This window comes from Ranitomeya imitator, chromosome 6, assembly GCF_032444005.1.
Source record: "Ranitomeya imitator isolate aRanImi1 chromosome 6, aRanImi1.pri, whole genome shotgun sequence".
In the NCBI taxonomy this organism is placed as follows: domain Eukaryota; kingdom Metazoa; phylum Chordata; class Amphibia; order Anura; family Dendrobatidae; genus Ranitomeya; species Ranitomeya imitator.
This window is the reverse complement of record NC_091287.1, coordinates 396,563,478-396,580,252: the sequence shown is the minus strand read 5'-3', so window position 1 is coordinate 396,580,252 and position 16,775 is coordinate 396,563,478. Positions and strand designations below refer to the sequence as shown.

Here is a 16,775-nt window from a genome sequence, read left to right as displayed (position 1 = left end):
CTCAAAAGATGTCTGTCATTTGGGTGGTCTGTGATCGCTTTTCTAAAATGGTCCATCTGGTGCCCTTGGTTAAATTGCCTTCCTCCTCTGATTTGGTGCCTTTGTTCTTCCAGCATGTGGTTCGTTTACATGGCATTCCTGAGAATATTGTTTCTGACAGAGGTTCCCAGTTTGTCTCGAGGTTCTGGCGAGCCTTTTGTGGTAGGATGGGCATTGACCTATCTTTTTCCTCGGCCTTCCATCCTCAGACTAATGGCCAGACCGAACGAACCAATCAGACCTTGGAAACATATCTGAGATGTTTTGTTTCCGCTGACCAGGATGATTGGGTGTCATTTTTGCCGTTGGCTGAGTTCGCCCTTAATAATCGGGCCAGCTCGGCTACCTTGGTCTCTCCATTTTTCTGCAATTCTGGGTTCCATCCTCGTTTCTCTTCAGGACAGGTTGAGTCTTCGGACTGTCCTGGTGTGGATTATGTGGTGGACAGGTTGCAGCAGATCTGGACTCAGGTAGTGGACAATTTGACCTTGTCCCAGGAGAAGGCTCAGCTTTTCGCTAATCGCAGACGCCGTGTGGGACCTCGACTTCGTGTTGGGGATCTGGTTTGGTTATCTTCTCGTCATATACCTATGAAGGTTTCCTCTCCTAAATTTAAACCTCGTTTTATTGGTCCGTATAGGATTTCTGAGATTCTCAATCCGGTGTCTTTTCGTCTGACCCTCCCAGACTCCTTTTCCATACATAATGTATTCCATAGGTCGTTGTTGAGGAGATACGTGGCACCTATGGTTCCATCTGTGGAGCCTCCTGCCCCTGTTTTGGTGGAGGGGGAATTGGAGTATATTGTGGAGAAGATTTTGGATTCTCGTGTCTCTAGACGGAAACTCCAGTATCTGGTCAAATGGAAGGGTTATGCTCAGGAAGATAATTCCTGGGTTTTTGCCTCTGATGTCCATGCCCCAGATCTTGTTCGTGCCTTTCATGTGGCTCATCCTGGTCGGCCTGGGGGTTCTGGTGAGGGTTCGGTGACCCCTCCTCAAGGGGGGGGTACTGTTGTGAATTCTGTGGCTGAGTTCACTTCTGTGGTCACAAGTGGTATTGCAGTCTCTGGGCTTCCTCCCTCAGGTGTTTTGGTGAGCTCGTTGGCTGCCTTGCTATTTAGCTCCACCTGAGTCTGTCTTCCTTGCTCCTTGTCAATGTTCCAGTGTTGGATCTGAGCTACTGCATCTTTCCTTGGGCCTGCTGCTCTGCTAGATAAGTGCTTCTAGTTTGTTTTCTGTTTTTTCTGTCCAGCTTGTTATTATCTTTTGCTGGAAGCTCTGAGAAGCAAAGGGGTGCACCGCCGTGCTGTTAGTTCGGCACGGTGGGTCTTTTTGCCCCCTTGCGTGGTTTTCGTTTTAGGGTTTTTTGTAGACTGCATAGTTCTCTTTGCTATCCTCGCTCTGTCTAGAATATCGGGCCTCACTTTGCTGAATCTATTTCATTCCTACGTTTGTCTTTTCATCTTGCTAACAGTCATTATATGTGGGGGCTGCCTATTCCTTTGGGGTATTTCTCTGAGGTAAGTCAGGCTTGTATTTCTATCTTCAGGCTAGTCAGCTCCTCAGGCAGTGCCGAGTTGCATAGGTAGTTGATAGGCGCAATCCACTGCTGCTTCCAGTTGTGTGAGGATAGATCAGGTACTGCAGTCTACAGAGATTCCACGTCTCAGAGCTCGTCCTATTGTTTTGGGTTATTGCCAGATCTCTGTATGTGCGCTGATTACTGCACGCTGTGTTGCCTGATTGCCAGCCATAACAGCACAGGCCCCCACCAAAGGGTGGGGATGTCTTAATAAAGGAAGCCTCATGGCGATTGGCCAGGGACACCTTAGCAAGGTGCACACAGTCTCTATAAGAAACAGGAGTTGCTGGCGCCGCCCCCCTATGCACACAGCCAGAGCATTCACAGAGCAAACAGCAGACATGAGGCACACAGCATGGAGCTGGCAGCAGAGAGAAGTCACCACAAGGCCCAGAGAAGTAAGTGAGTTTGAGTGTAATGCAGGTGGGGGATGGGAGGCCATGCAGTGATGCCAGCAGGGTTGTTACACCCAGTATCCCGCCTAGCGTCCATAACTGTCCTGTCAGTGCCGGATGGCTCATCCATCAAAAATGCCACAGACCGTCAAAGTTTGGCTCGCTCGGTCTTTGAGGCCTCAGGCTTGGCTCACTATCCATCCTTTGCAGCATGGGTAGCTAAGGCAATGGTTTTCTGGTCAGAGACCTTAGCTACTTCACTTCAGAGCAGTAACCTTCCTCCAGAGGCAACACACCTTGCAAACCAAATTGCCCGGGCAGGGGATTACCTGGTACATGCATCCTTGGATGCGGCCAGTTGTGCTGCTCAGTCAGCAGCCAATGCCATCACTATCAGAAGGACATTATGGCTCTGAGAGTGGAAGGTGGACTCTGCATCAAAAGTGTCTCACCTCCTTTCCTTAGCAAACTGGTCGCTTATTTGGAGAAAAGCTGGATCAGCTTATTTCCAATGACATGAGAGGAAAGAGTAAATTCCTTCCCGAACAAAGACTTGGGCATCCCTTTCGGAGACAGCAACAAATGTTTCCGTTCCTTTTGCTCCACTCCATGCTAAGCCACTACCACTACTTCGTCCGGTTCAAGACGCTTGCCAAAAAGGGATGGAGGAGCTCAGGTCTTGTACAGACCTAACCAGCACTGGAAGTTCCGACCCAAGCAGTCGAGACCTAAAGGTCCTAGGTCTCAGGGATTTTCCTCACGCTGACTACCAGCGCTATCCGGTCGACACCGGCAGGGTAGGTGGCCACCTACTTCTTTCATCAGGTCTGGCTTTCCGTCGTCTCCGACGAGTGGGTCAGAGATCTGGTGAAGTCCAGATACAATATCGACTTGGCTATGCACCCTGCTTCATGTTTCTTTCCTTCCCGTCCTCCCTCTTCTCCCGGGCCATAGACTCATTGCGTCACGATGACGTCACATTGTCTCTGTCCAAGAAAGTGAAAGGTTGCAGGGTTTCTATTTGAACCTTTACGTAGTCCCAAAGAAGGATAGAAAGGTAAGACCCATACTAGACCTCAAACTTCTAAACAAGTTTGTCAAGGTCCATCATTTCCGCATGGAATCTCTGCACTCAGTTATCACTTCCCTGGAAGAGGGAGAATTCTTGGCCTTCGACATCCGACACGCTTACACATTCCGATTTTTTATATTTTTTTTTCCCTTCCATAAGACCCCCCTCCCCCCCCATCAGAGATTCCTGCGCTTCGCCGTTCGCAACCAGCATTTTCAATTCACGGCCTTGCCCCTCGGCCTCGCTACAACCCCCAGTGTGTTCACAAAGGTCATGGCGGCTGTCATGTCCATTCTGCACTCTCGAGGCGTGATCGTTCTGCCCTATGTGGACGACCTGTTGATCAGGGGTCCGTGTTTCCATGACTGCGTGTAGTCCGTTTGCATCACTTGCGATAGCCTTTCTCGCCTGGGCTGGCTGATAAACTTAAGCAAATCCTCTTCTGTCCCAGCCCAACGGATTTCCTTTCTAGGAATGCCCCTGGACTCGTCTAGAGGGAGAATTATCAATCCCCGAGACAAGGTTTTAGCCCTTCAACAAGTAACCCGAGCGCTTTTAGTCTTCCCCTCACTCCGTCCGGTTTGCAATGAGGGTACTAGGAAAGATGGTGGCTGCAATGGAAGCGGTCCCTTTTGCCCAACTGCACCTTCGTCCCCTACAACATGCCCTTCTGGCAGTTTTCTGACAGAAACCCTTTCTCTCTCGACTGCAGGTGGCACTTGTGCCTGCAAGTCAGACAGGCTCTCAGGTGGTGGACGCTGAACTCTTCCCTCAACCAGGCAAAGTGTTTCCTACTTGTTAAATGGCCGGTGGTGACTACCGATGCCAGTCTTTCAGGATGGGAAGCAGTCTTCCGCCATCACCCTGCTCAAAGCCGCAGGTCAGTTCACAAATTGAAGCTACCGATCAACGTTATGGAGATCCGTGCTATTTGTCTGGCCCTGCAACAGTTCCATCATCTTCTAGTGGGACGCCCCATCCATATTCAATCAGACAACGCCATGGCTGTGGCATACATCAATCGTCAAGGGAGTACCTACAGCAGGGCGGCCGTGTCCGAGGTAACTCACATCCTTTGATGGGCAGAGAACAACGACTCGGTGATCTCAGCGATGCACATTCCAGGAGTGGAAAACTGGACGGCGGACTTCCTCAGCCGTCAGGGTTTCACCTCAAGGGAGTGGGAGCTTCAACCAGATCTGTCTTTGCTGGAGGACCCCAGATGTGGATCTCATGGCGTCCAGACTGCATGCCAAGGTTTCCCAGTTTATAGCGAGGTCTCGCGATCCAAGAGCAATCGGAGTGGATGCTCTGGTTCTTTCGTGGCGCCAATTCTGCCTTCCATACATTTTTCCCTCTCTGCCGTTACTCCCCAGAGTAATCAGGAAGATCAAGGCGGAAGCAGTCCCAGTGATCCTGGTTGCTCCCGATTGGCCATGCCGTGCGTGGTTCGCAGAGTTGATGTGCCTAGTCTCAGCACCACTCCACGGCTCAGCACCACCCTACATCTGCTCCCTCGTCTGTCTACCACCCTACCCGTGCCCTCCATTCTGCTAATGACCTGAGGTTAACATCCTCAATAATCAGAACCTCCCACTCCCGTCTCCAAGACTTTTCACATGCTGCGCCAATTTTTTTGGAATGCACTACCTAGGTTAATTTGATTAATCCCCAATACCCCCAGTTTTAAGCATGCACTAAAAACGCATTTCTTCAGACTGGCCTACCACCTCAACACATTAATCTAACTATCCCTGTGTTGCCCATTCAACATTTTTACCATAACCAGGTTCCTTGCTTCATGCTCTCGAACGCCTTATGCATTTAGTAGCCATTTAATGTACTTTTAGGTATTCTGGCTGATTACCGGTTCATGCAGCATTACATGAACACCCGATTTCTTACCTTATGGCTGGTTCGAACAACGAAAGCAATTTTTGCCATCCACCTTTCGTGTCTCCCCTATTTCCTCATAGATTGTAAGCTTGCGAGCAGGGCCCTCATTCCTCTTGGTATCTGTTGATCTATGTGTTTGTTATGCTTAATATCTATTGTCTGTACAAGTCCATTCTTAAATGTAAAGTGCTGTGGAATATTTTGGCGCTATAGAAATAAAATTATTATTATAGAGGTTGGCTCCCTAATCTAAAGGTGATCTGCTCCACATAGGCTCACCCTTTTGATCCCTATATACAGTGCCTTGTGAAAGTATTCGGCTCCCTGCAACTTTTCACCCTTTTCCCACATATCATGCTTCAAACATAGATGGCAAATGTAAATTTTGGGTGAAGAATCAACAAGTGGAACACAATTGTGAAGTTGAACGAAATTTATTGGTTATTTTAAAAATGGAAATTCAAAAACTGAAAAGTGGGGCATGCAATATTATTCGGCCCCTTTACTTTCAGTGCAGCAAACTCACTCCAGAAGTTAATTTTGGATCTCTGAATCATCCAATGTTGTCCTAAATGCCTAATGATGATAAATATAATCCACCTGTGTGTAATCAAGTCTTCGTATAAATGCTTCTGCTCTGTGATAGTCTCAGGGTTCTGTTTGAAGCACAGAGAGCTTCATGAAGACCAAGGAACACAACAGGCAGGTCCGTGATACTGTTGTGGAGAAGTTTAAGGGTATGTGCACACGTTGCGGATTAGCCTTAGGAATTTCTGCTGCAGATTCTTCCTTCTCTTGCCAGAAAACGCAGGTGCGGTTTTGCTGCGTTTTTTCCCTTATGGGGAAAAAACGCATCCTGCGGGTACATTTGCAGGATCCGTTTTTTCCCCAAACGACGCATTGCGACGGATCTAAAATGACGCAAGTGTGAAAGTTGCCTAAGGCTACTTTCACACTTGCACCGTTTGGAATCCGTCACAATGCGTCGTTTTGGGGAAAAACCGGATCCTGCAAATGTGCCCGCAGGATGCCTTTTTTCTCCATAGACTTGTATTGCCGACGGATCGCGACGTATGGCCATACGTTGCGTCCGTCGTGCACTGGATGCGTCGTGTGGTGGCGGACCGCCGGCACGAAAAAACGTTCCAATGTAATGTTTTTTCTTACGTCGTGTCCGCCATTTCCTACCGCGCATGTGCAGCCGGAACACTGCCCTCGCCTCCCCGGGACTTTAGAATGGGCAGCGGATGCGTTTAAAAACTGCATCTGCTGCCAACGTTGTGCCGAATTTGCACAACGTACGTCGGGCCGATGCTTTCCGACGGCCCCGTACCGACGCAAGTGTGAAAGAAGCCTAAGGTTACTTTCACACATCAGTTTGTTTCCGTCAGGCAGGATCCGTCGAACTTTTGGACAAAAGGATCCTTTGCAAATAGTGAAAAACTGATGCAACTGATCCGTTTTTTGTTGTTTTTTTTTTATTTCAAAAAAGAGAGCGAACGGAAAATGTGCATGATTTGAATGGAAACATGCATGATAAAATGGATTTGGAGGCAGATTCATCATTTAACATCTCGGTTTCATACGTTTTTCGCCGGATCCGTAGCTGTGCATTTTTTCGCCGGACAGAAAAACCGTTCCTCTGTATGTGTTTTCCGTCCGGCAGAAACAGCTTTTTTGACGGATCCGGCAAAAGAATGGAGGAAACATGGGGCCATCAGGCGCAGTCCGGCGCTAATACAACTCAATGAGAAAAAACGGATCGTTGTTTTTCAAAACTCGCCGGATTGTGACTGACTGCAAAAACCTGATGTGTGAAATTAGCCATATAGATATATGGATAGAAACATCTATGTATCTATAGATATATCTATAGGTATATCCATAGATAGGCCAATGTTAATTAATGAACATTAAAAAAACCAGGGAAAAAAACGGCATGGGCTCCCGCGCAATTTTCTGCCCCAGAGGGGGAAAGTCGGGGGCCAATATTTGTAGCCTGGGAAGGGGGTAATATCCATGGCCTCTCCCAGGCTATGAATATCAGCCCGCAGCTGTCTGCGTAGCCTTTACTGGCTATTAAAATAGGGGGACCCCCCCAAAAAAATGACGTGGGGTCCCCCTATATTTTATAGCCAGAAAGGCTACGCAGACAGCTGCGGGCTGACATTCATAGCCTAGAGAGGGGCCATGGATATTGGTCCCCCAACTAACCCCCCCCGGTTACAAATACCAGTCCGCAGCCACCCCAGAAATGGCGCCAATTCCGGCACTTAGCCCCTCTCTTTCCACTCCCGTGTAGCTGTGGGATATGGGGTAATAAGGGGTTAATGGAGAGGCGTCAATAAGACGTCTATCCATTATTAATCCTAGAGTAGTGAGAGTTAAAAAATATATATAAAGACACAGCCAGAAAAAAGTATTTTATTATTCTTAAATTAACCATACTTACCATACTTCAGCGCCTGCAAAAAATGTAAAATAGTATACTCCCTGTCCAATTAAGTCCAATTATCGGGTGATGTCACTGCTCTATAGGACCCTCAGTGACACACTGACAGGAGACAATGGCTCCTGCAGTGTATCACTGAGGTTACCTCAGTTCATGGTCTCACTTTATGGCATTTGCTGCGTGGGAACTTTCTCACACAGCAATGCCAAAAGTGAGACTAGGGACGGAGGACAGTGCGGAAGGATACCTGCCTCCGTCATTGTATTCCTGGAGCCCCTAGAGAGCGGTCGCATCAGCTGATGCTGCTGCTCTCCACGGGAGATCGTCGTGGGACACTCGTGGAATTCTGCGGATCAGGGAGTATATCGTTTATTTTAATATTTTTTACAGGTGACACTGGCTTCGGGGAACAAAGTGACAAATGATGGTGAGTATGTAATCTGTTATATGTATTGTATTTAGAAATACCCTGGTTTAGGGAAAGAGGGAAAAAAAAAAAAAAAAAGAGACAAGTGCGGCGCTTCCTCTGAGCGTAATACGTTTTTACCAACAAGTTAAAAACATTTCTTTTATTTGTAGTTATGCTCACCTTCTATCGGTAAGAAATGCACGTTGAGATTCTCAAGGAATCAATTCTTTAGGCAACTCTTCTTCGTATGTTGTATAATCCAATAAGGTGTGCAGCTCACTTTGGAGAACTATGTGTTGATCCTGCTTCAGATCCACATAGGTGGCAATTTCAAAGAGAAAAAAAAAAAAAAAAACTCCAAGTAAATGTGGCGCTAAGCACCTACGGTTTTTTTTAATTCATCCACTTCAAGTGAAAAATGTTAAAAAATTCATTTATTTTCTCAAAATAAAATATATTTGTAAATTTTTTTTTAAAAAACAGTACAACGCGTTTCGGCTGCTATTTTTACAGTGCAGCCTTCATCAGGTAGTAAAAAAACAAAAAGAACAAACAATACAATAAGCACTATAAAATGATGTTACAACCTCCAAGTTCTCTTATTTATGAGGGTTCCTAGAAGGGATTAGCAGGGCGGGACCGGGGATCAGGTTCTCCTTTCCTGATGACTAACTACATGGTAGCATCTAAAGAGACACATTTATCCTATATATATAAAAGAGCAGTTTAGTACTTCTATTCTATCCAAAATGAGCTTTTAGATACATGGTATTACACTGTTACGAACAAACACAACATTAAAAATATAGGTATATACACAATCATAAATATGATTCATTCCAATACCTCATCAATATATTTAAAAAAAATATATAAAAAAAAAAAAAAAGGGAATTCTCCCTTTTTTTTTCTTTTTTTTCCCTTCCCCCTCTTTTCTTTTTTTTTCCTCTTCTTTCTCTTCTTTTTTTTTTTTTTTTCTTTTCCTTCCCCCTTCCTTTTTGTGTTGTTGTATTGACACATGCGCGAACGACTGAGCTATTTATGACAAACCCTTACACATTCTCTACTACATCATTAAGTCCATTTGGATAAAGGCTTTGTAACCTATATATCCAATATGACTCCTTGCGGTTTAATAATTTGTTCCTGTTATTAGCCCCTTTTGGTATATGCTCCAGCGGTGTGACCGTAATGCAGAAGCATTTATTGTGCTTCAGCAGGAGATGACGGGACAGACTATGTTTAATCTGCCCGTTCTTTGCATTATAGCGGTGATTATTCATCCGGGCACTCAATTCCTGGGAAGTTCGTCCCACGTATTGGAGCCCGCATTTGCAAGTCACTACGTAGATGACAAAATCCGTTCTACATGTGAGTCTCTGCTTAATCTTAATTGTTTCCCCAGTAGTATTAGATTGAATACGCCGAGCTCCATGGTTAATGATCTTACAACATTTACATTTGTTTGAAGAGCATCTATATACTCCTGTGTTCATCTTCCCTCCATTCACATTGGTATTGTTTCCTATCATGTTTTTTATTTTTGGAACCTCTCTTAATTTACTCTGAGCTACAATATTTTTCACTGTCGCCCCTCTCCTAAAGGTTACTCCCGGTTCCCTTGGAAGCATTTTCCCAAGAATCACATCTTTTTTTAAAATATACCAATATTTTTTTAAAATTCTCCTTATCAATACATTCCCTTTATTATAAGTTGTTATAAAATTAAACTTCCAAAGATTTCTCTTATTCTCCTCATTGCTTGCTGGCCGTTCTTTCCCTCTAGTTTCCTCTGCATTACAATCTTTTCTCTTCCTACTTGGGAGACAATCCTCCTGTACTTTGTCCAAATTCTTTCTGTATGCTGCCTCGATTAAGTTTTTTGGATACTTCTTATCACTGAACCTTTTCTTCAGTATCGCTGATTGGGTCACATAATCTTTAGTGTTTGTACAGTTTTTTCGTATCCTTAAGAACTGGCTGAATGGTACATTAGTTTTCCATTTTTTATAATGCGCACTTCTAAAGTCCACGTAGCCATTCGTATCACAGCTTTTGAAGTGCGTTTTTGTTATAATTTTCCCCGCTGCATGCCCCAATTCCAGGTCCTGGACCTGGACCTGGAATTGGGGCATGAAGCGGGGAAAATTATAACAAAAACGCACTTCAAAAGCTGTGATACGAATGGCTACGTGGACTTTAGAAGTGCGCATTATAAAAAATGGAAAACTAATGTACCATTCAGCCAGTTCTTAAGGATACGAAAAAACTGTACAAACACTAAAGATTATGTGACCCAATCAGCGATACTGAAGAAAAGGTTCAGTGATAAGAAGTATCCAAAAAACTTAATCGAGGCAGCATACAGAAAGAATTTGGACAAAGTACAGGAGGATTGTCTCCCAAGTAGGAAGAGAAAAGATTGTAATGCAGAGGAAACTAGAGGGAAAGAACGGCCAGCAAGCAATGAGGAGAATAAGAGAAATCTTTGGAAGTTTAATTTTATAACAACTTATAATAAAGGGAATGTATTGATAAGGAGAATTTTAAAAAAATATTGGTATATTTTAAAAAAAGATGTGATTCTTGGGAAAATGCTTCCAAGGGAACCGGGAGTAACCTTTAGGAGAGGGGCGACAGTGAAAAATATTGTAGCTCAGAGTAAATTAAGAGAGGTTCCAAAAATAAAAAACATGATAGGAAACAATACCAATGTGAATGGAGGGAAGATGAACACAGGAGTATATAGATGCTCTTCAAACAAATGTAAATGTTGTAAGATCATTAACCATGGAGCTCGGAGTATTCAATCTAATACTACTGGGGAAACAATTAAGATTAAGCAGAGACTCACATGTAGAACGGATTTTGTCATCTACGTAGTGACTTGCAAATGCGGGCTCCAATACGTGGGACGAACTTCCCAGGAATTGAGTGCCCGGATGAATAATCACCGCTATAATGCAAAGAACGGGCAGATTAAACATAGTCTGTCCCGTCATCTCCTGCTGAAGCACAATAAATGCTTCTGCATTACGGTCACACCGCTGGAGCATATACCAAAAGGGGCTAATAACAGGAACAAATTATTAAACCGCAAGGAGTCATATTGGATATATAGGTTACAAAGCCTTTATCCAAATGGACTTAATGATGTAGTAGAGAATGTGTAAGGGTTTGTCATAAATAGCTCAGTCGTTCGCGCATGTGTCAATACAACAACACAAAAAGGAAGGGGGAAGGAAAAGAAAAAAAAAAAAAAAAAAAAAGAGAAAGAAGAGAAAAAAAAAAAAAGAAAAGAGGGGGAAGGGAAAAAAAAGAAAAAAAAGGGAGAATTCCCTTTTTTTTTTTTATATATATTTTTTTTAAATATATTGATGAGGTATTGGAATGAATCATATTTATGATTGTGTATATACCTATATTTTTAATGTTGTGTTTGTTCGTAACAGTGTAATACCATGTATCTAAAAGCTCATTTTGGATAGAATAGAAGTACTAAACTGCTCTTTTATATATATAGGATAAATGTGTCTCTTTAGAGGCTACCATGTAGTTAGTCATCAGGAAAGGAGAACCTGATCCCCGGTCCCGCCCTGCTAATCCCTTCTAGGAACCCTCATAAATAAGAGAACTTGGAGGTTGTAACATCATTTTATAGTGCTTATTGTATTGTTTGTTCTTTTTGTTTTTTTACTACCTGATGAAGGCTGCACTGTAAAAATAGCAGCTGAAACGCGTTGTACTGTTTTTTAAAAAAATTTACAAATATATTTTATTTTGAGAAAATAAATGAATTTTTTCACTTGAAGTGGATGAATTAAAAAAATCCGTATATGTATTGTATGTAATGTATGAATGTATTGTATGTCTATAATGTATGTATGTTGTACTGTCATAGGTTGTATGTTGTACTGTCATGTGTTGTATATTGTACTGTCATATGTTGTATGTACTACTGTCATATGTTGTATGTACTACTGTCATATGTTGTATGTACTACTGTCATATGTCGTATGTTCTGTCATATGTGGTATCTTCTGTCATATGTGGTATCTTCTGTCATATGTTGTATGTTCGTGTTTTTTTTTTTTTTTTAATTCAACACATTAGCCGGATGATGGGACTACTACTGTCCCATCATTGGCTAATGTGTCACTGTCACTGTATCAGGCATAGCCCGATGCCTGCATACGGTCACACCCCCGAGAGCCCGGCACAGACCCCTCGACAGCCCGGCACAGACCCCTCGACAGCCCGGCACAGACCCCTCGACAGCCCACCGCAGACCCCCAGCAGCCCCACATAGACCCCTCGACAGCCCACCGCAGACCCCCAGCAGCCCCACATAGACCCCCCACAGCCCGCCGCAGACCCCTCGACAGCACACCGCAGACCCCCAGCAGCCCCACATAGACCCCCCACAGCCCGCCGCAGACCCCCGACAGCCCCCCGCATACCCCCAGCAGCCCCGCGAAACCCCACAGACCCTCGCGGTCGCCGCACACAGACACGCACATCTTTCCCGCACACAGTCCCCGCCCACGCACCGCCCACACTCCGCCCATACACTCTTCCCCCTCCCGATCTGCAGCATTTCTCACAGCAAAACCGCAGATCTTTTTTAGATCTGCGGTTTTGCTGCAGATGTGCCCGACTCAATGCAAGTCAATGAGTGCAGAAATGCTGCAGATCCGCACAAATAAATGACATGCTCCTTCTTTTAACCCGCAGTGTTTTCAGCGCGGAGTTTTCCGCACCATTAGCACAGCATTTTATTTTTTCCTTTGATTTACATTGTACTGTAAATCACTTGCGGATCTGCAGCGTTTCTTCACGGTAAAAAACGCTGCGGATCCACAGGAAAGCTGCAACGTGTGCACATAGCCTAAAGCCGGATTTGGATACAAAAGGATTTCCAAAATTTTAAACATCCCAAGGAGCACTGTGCAAGCGATCATATTGAAATGGAAGGAGTATCATACCACTGCGAATCTACCAAGACCCGGCCGTCCCTCTAAACTTTCATCTCAAACAAGGAGAAGACTGATCAGAGATGCAGCCAAGAGGCCCATGATCACTCTGGATGAACTGGAGAGATCTACAGCTGAGGTGGCACAGTCTGTCCATAGGACAACAATCAGTCGTACACTGCACAACTCTGGCCTTTATGGAAGAGTGGCAAGAACAAAGCCATTTCTCAAAGATATCCATAAAAATTGTTGTTTAAAGTTTGCAACAAGCCACTTGGGAGACACACCAAATGTGTGGAAGAAGGTGCTCTGGTCAGATGAAACCAAAATCGAACTTCTTGGCAACAATGCCAAACGATATGTTTAGCGTAAAGGCAACACAGCTCATCACCCTGAACACACCATCCCCACTTTCAAGCGTGGTGGTGGCAGCATCATGGTTTGGGCCTGCTTTTCTTCAGCAGGGACAGGGAAGATGGTTAAAATTGATGGGAAGATGGATGGGGCCAAATACAGGACCATTCTTGAAGAAAACCTGTTGGAGTCTGCAAAAGACCTGAGTCTGGGACAGAGATTTGTCTTCCAACAAGACAATGATCCCAAACATACAGCAAAATCTACAATGGAATGGTTCACAGATAAAAGTATCCAGGTGTTAGAAAGGCCAAGTCAAAGTCCTGACCTCAATCCAATCGAGAATCTGTGGAAAGAGCTGAAAACTGCTGTTCACAAACGATCTCCATCCAACCTCACTGAGCTCGAGCTGTTTGCCAAGGAAGAATGGGCAAGAACAAAACGGAGACATACCCCAATCGACTTGTAGCTGTAATCGCAGCAAAAGGTGGTGCAACAAAGTATTAAGTTAAAGGGGCCGAATAATATTGCACGCCCCATTTTCATTTTTTGAATTTCCACTAAAATTTAAAATAACTAATAAATTTCGTTCAACTTCACAATTGTGTTCCACTTGTTGTTGATTCTTCACCAAAAATTTACATTTGTTATCTTAGTTTGAAGCATGATATGTGGGAAAACGTTGAAAAGTTCCAGGTAGCTGAATACTTTTGCAAGGCACTGTAGCCCTGTTTCTCAACGAATCACCCAACCAGATAAAATAACACACCTCCAGTGCTATTATTAAGCCCCAACACCTTAAATCTATATACCGTACATATAATTGGGGTGTATTATTTTACTGTTCGTGAATGTAGATCTTTTTCATTCAAAAGCTGATGGATCCCATATACATCAATGGGGATCTTTTGCATACATTAGAAACAGAAGTGCACAGGATGAAAACTACATTTATCTGTTTCATGTGTTGTAACCTGGTCCTAAAAAGGTTTTCACTCAAACAGAGAAAAATTTCACATTCCTTATTTAGTCGGCTTCTCTTCCCTGAATTCCTTACTCAAATCTAACGCTGCAAATTTGCTTTTTTTCTAGTACTTGATTTCTAAAATTTCTCAATTTGTTTGTGACTTTCTGTTTTCCAGATATTGGTTCCAACAATTGTGGTTATTATGAGCTGCAGGCAGTTCTTACTCATCAGGGAAGATCAAGTTCTTCAGGACACTACGTCTCATGGGTCAGGAGGAAACACGGTAAATACATTTCAGTTGAGTTCAGTTAGGTTCGAGAAGTTAAACATGGTAATAATCCATGTGTATCTTCTAGGGGAGTCTGGCTGTGTCTGACAGCCAGCTCCCTTCCCCCCACAGCTGCACTGACTTTTTAAAATGTCAGTGCAGAATAAAGTGATGACTAAATGAGAAAAAAGCTATCTTCCCACAGTCACTAGTAAGGCAATATTACTGAAAATAGGAGCTGTGTAAATCTATATGCAAAGAGTGTGCTCCTCCTAGTGTTGGCTGCAAACACCCCCTCCACACACACCCAAAAAACCCTGAAATTTTTAGCTTTTACATTTGAATGCTAATTTTTCCACTAATTTTACAGTTTGCATTGCACTATGGAAAGCCTGCAAGCAAATCCACAACCTAATTCAGCAGCATAAAGAAACTGCATTGTATGCATAGGGTTTTGTAAGCCATGCGTCATACTGCACTACAGAGCAATCCCACAAAAATATGAAACATCTGAACTTAGTCAGTTGTTTGCGACCTAGATAATTCCTGAAGCCACAGTAAAGCCCCCGTCACACATGGCGAGATCGCTGCTGAGTCACAAGTTTTGTGACGCAACAGCGACCTCAGTAGCGATCTCGCTATGTGTGACACGTAGCAGCGACCAGGCCCCTGGTGTGAGATCGCTGGTCGTGTCGGAATGGCTTGGACCGTTTTTTGATCGTTGAGGTCCCGCTGGGTAGCACACATCGCTGTGTTTGACACCTTACCAACGACCTCGTTGACAGGACATCCCATTGAATCGTCATGAAATAGCATCGTTGTACAGGTCGCTACAGGTCGCAGCATCGCTGCTGCGTTGTTGGGGAGATCTCATTGTTTGACATCTCACAGGCGACCACATAGCGACGCAGCAACGATCCCTGACAGGTCGTATCGTTGTCGGGATCGCTTAAGCGTCGCTATGTGTGACGGGGCCTTAACATGTTGTCCCACAAAAAAAGTGCATTTTAATCAGTGTAGCTTGAAAAAAAATTGGTTCAGCAACTGAATGTTTATAAAAAATAAAATCAATATATGAATAAATGTTCCTGTGCGGGGGACACAGTACATAAAAGGGGCACATTTATAAAATTATCCCAGCACAGGAATATTTTTTTTAATACAACCAATTGTGGAAGATCTTATTCTAAGATCTATTGTAAAATGTACTTGGTGTGACAACCCTTTTAAATGTATTCTTCAATGCTGTCCTATGGATTATGCAGTCCTCTAACCCTCTGCTCTGTGATAGGAAATATTGTACAAGTTAGGGCACATTTTATGCATGATTTCATCTAAGGATTTTTCCTTATATGATCTACTAATGTAAGTCATGACATGGTAGATGCCCTCTGTAATGCCACTGTATGTTGCCAGAGCTGTCCCACCCATGCTCTCTCGTGCTTTTCTCCCTTTTAGATGAGTGGATTAAGTTTGATGATGACAAAGTGAGCATTGTATCTCCAGAAGACATACTGAGGTTGTCAGGAGGAGGAGACTGGCATATAGCATACGTTCTTCTATATGGACCCAGGAGAATCGAAGCTACGGAAGAAGAGGCCGAACAATAATGACATTTGTCATTTTAGTCATTTTTTTTTCTTTAGGTGTGAAATAAATGTTCTTTGATTTAGAATCACATGACCCAGATTTTTTTTTTTAATAATAATCTTAGAGGAAGACGTGAATTGTAAAGTTCAATTCACTTTGGTGCACAAACTGTGATGATCCATATCGGAAAGCTGTAAAAAGCTTAAGCTTCCTTTTTCCTATTGTCTTAACGTAATTTTAAAAATTGGAATTCTAAAATGACTAAATGTCCAGCCACTGCCTGGTGGTGCTAAAACCATTTTTGTACGCGTTAATGACCAGACAATATTTATTGCACACCTTCATCATTCATTGTTACTATTGCATGGTTTATACCACAGTACTTGCCATCGCCTTATCTGACAGTTCTGCTAGGAAGGAGGAAGGATATGTGTTGCCTCGTTGTAACAGTGCTGCTTCCCATAACTTAAGACCTGGCCACAATCGTGTGTCCAGCTTCATCTGACTATCTGGTCCAGACCAATGTTGGCATCTTGGTGACTTCAGAATAAAATTGTTATCACTTTCTGTCTCTAGGTTATTATTTCTCCCTCTCATAGAGAAAATTAATTACGAATCAGACTTAAAGGGGCATGAGAAATAAGTCAATTCTGGCACAACTTGTGCTATGAAAGCCTCTCAAATTGCATGTGCCAATTTAGTATGTGCTTTAAAGAGTTTATGAAAAGAAACTTCTTGATGTGACGTATGCCAGACCTGTGGAGGCAGAATTAAGT

The 16,775-nt window shown here is 43.6% G+C and overlaps 1 protein-coding gene across 1 annotated transcript in view; it reads left to right on the top strand.

Moving 5' to 3' along the window:
• The window catches only part of USP14 (ubiquitin specific peptidase 14), a 119,337-nt gene extending 102,771 nt beyond the window's left edge, over positions 1 to 16,566 (top strand). The window contains exons 15-16 of the mRNA XM_069731167.1: positions 14,317 to 14,424; positions 15,868 to 16,566. Coding sequence (XP_069587268.1) covers positions 14,317 to 14,424; positions 15,868 to 16,019 — 260 coding nt within the window. The 3' untranslated portion in view covers positions 16,020 to 16,566. The remainder of the gene's footprint in view (positions 1 to 14,316; positions 14,425 to 15,867) is intronic.
• Positions 16,567 to 16,775: the final 209 nt, after the last annotated feature.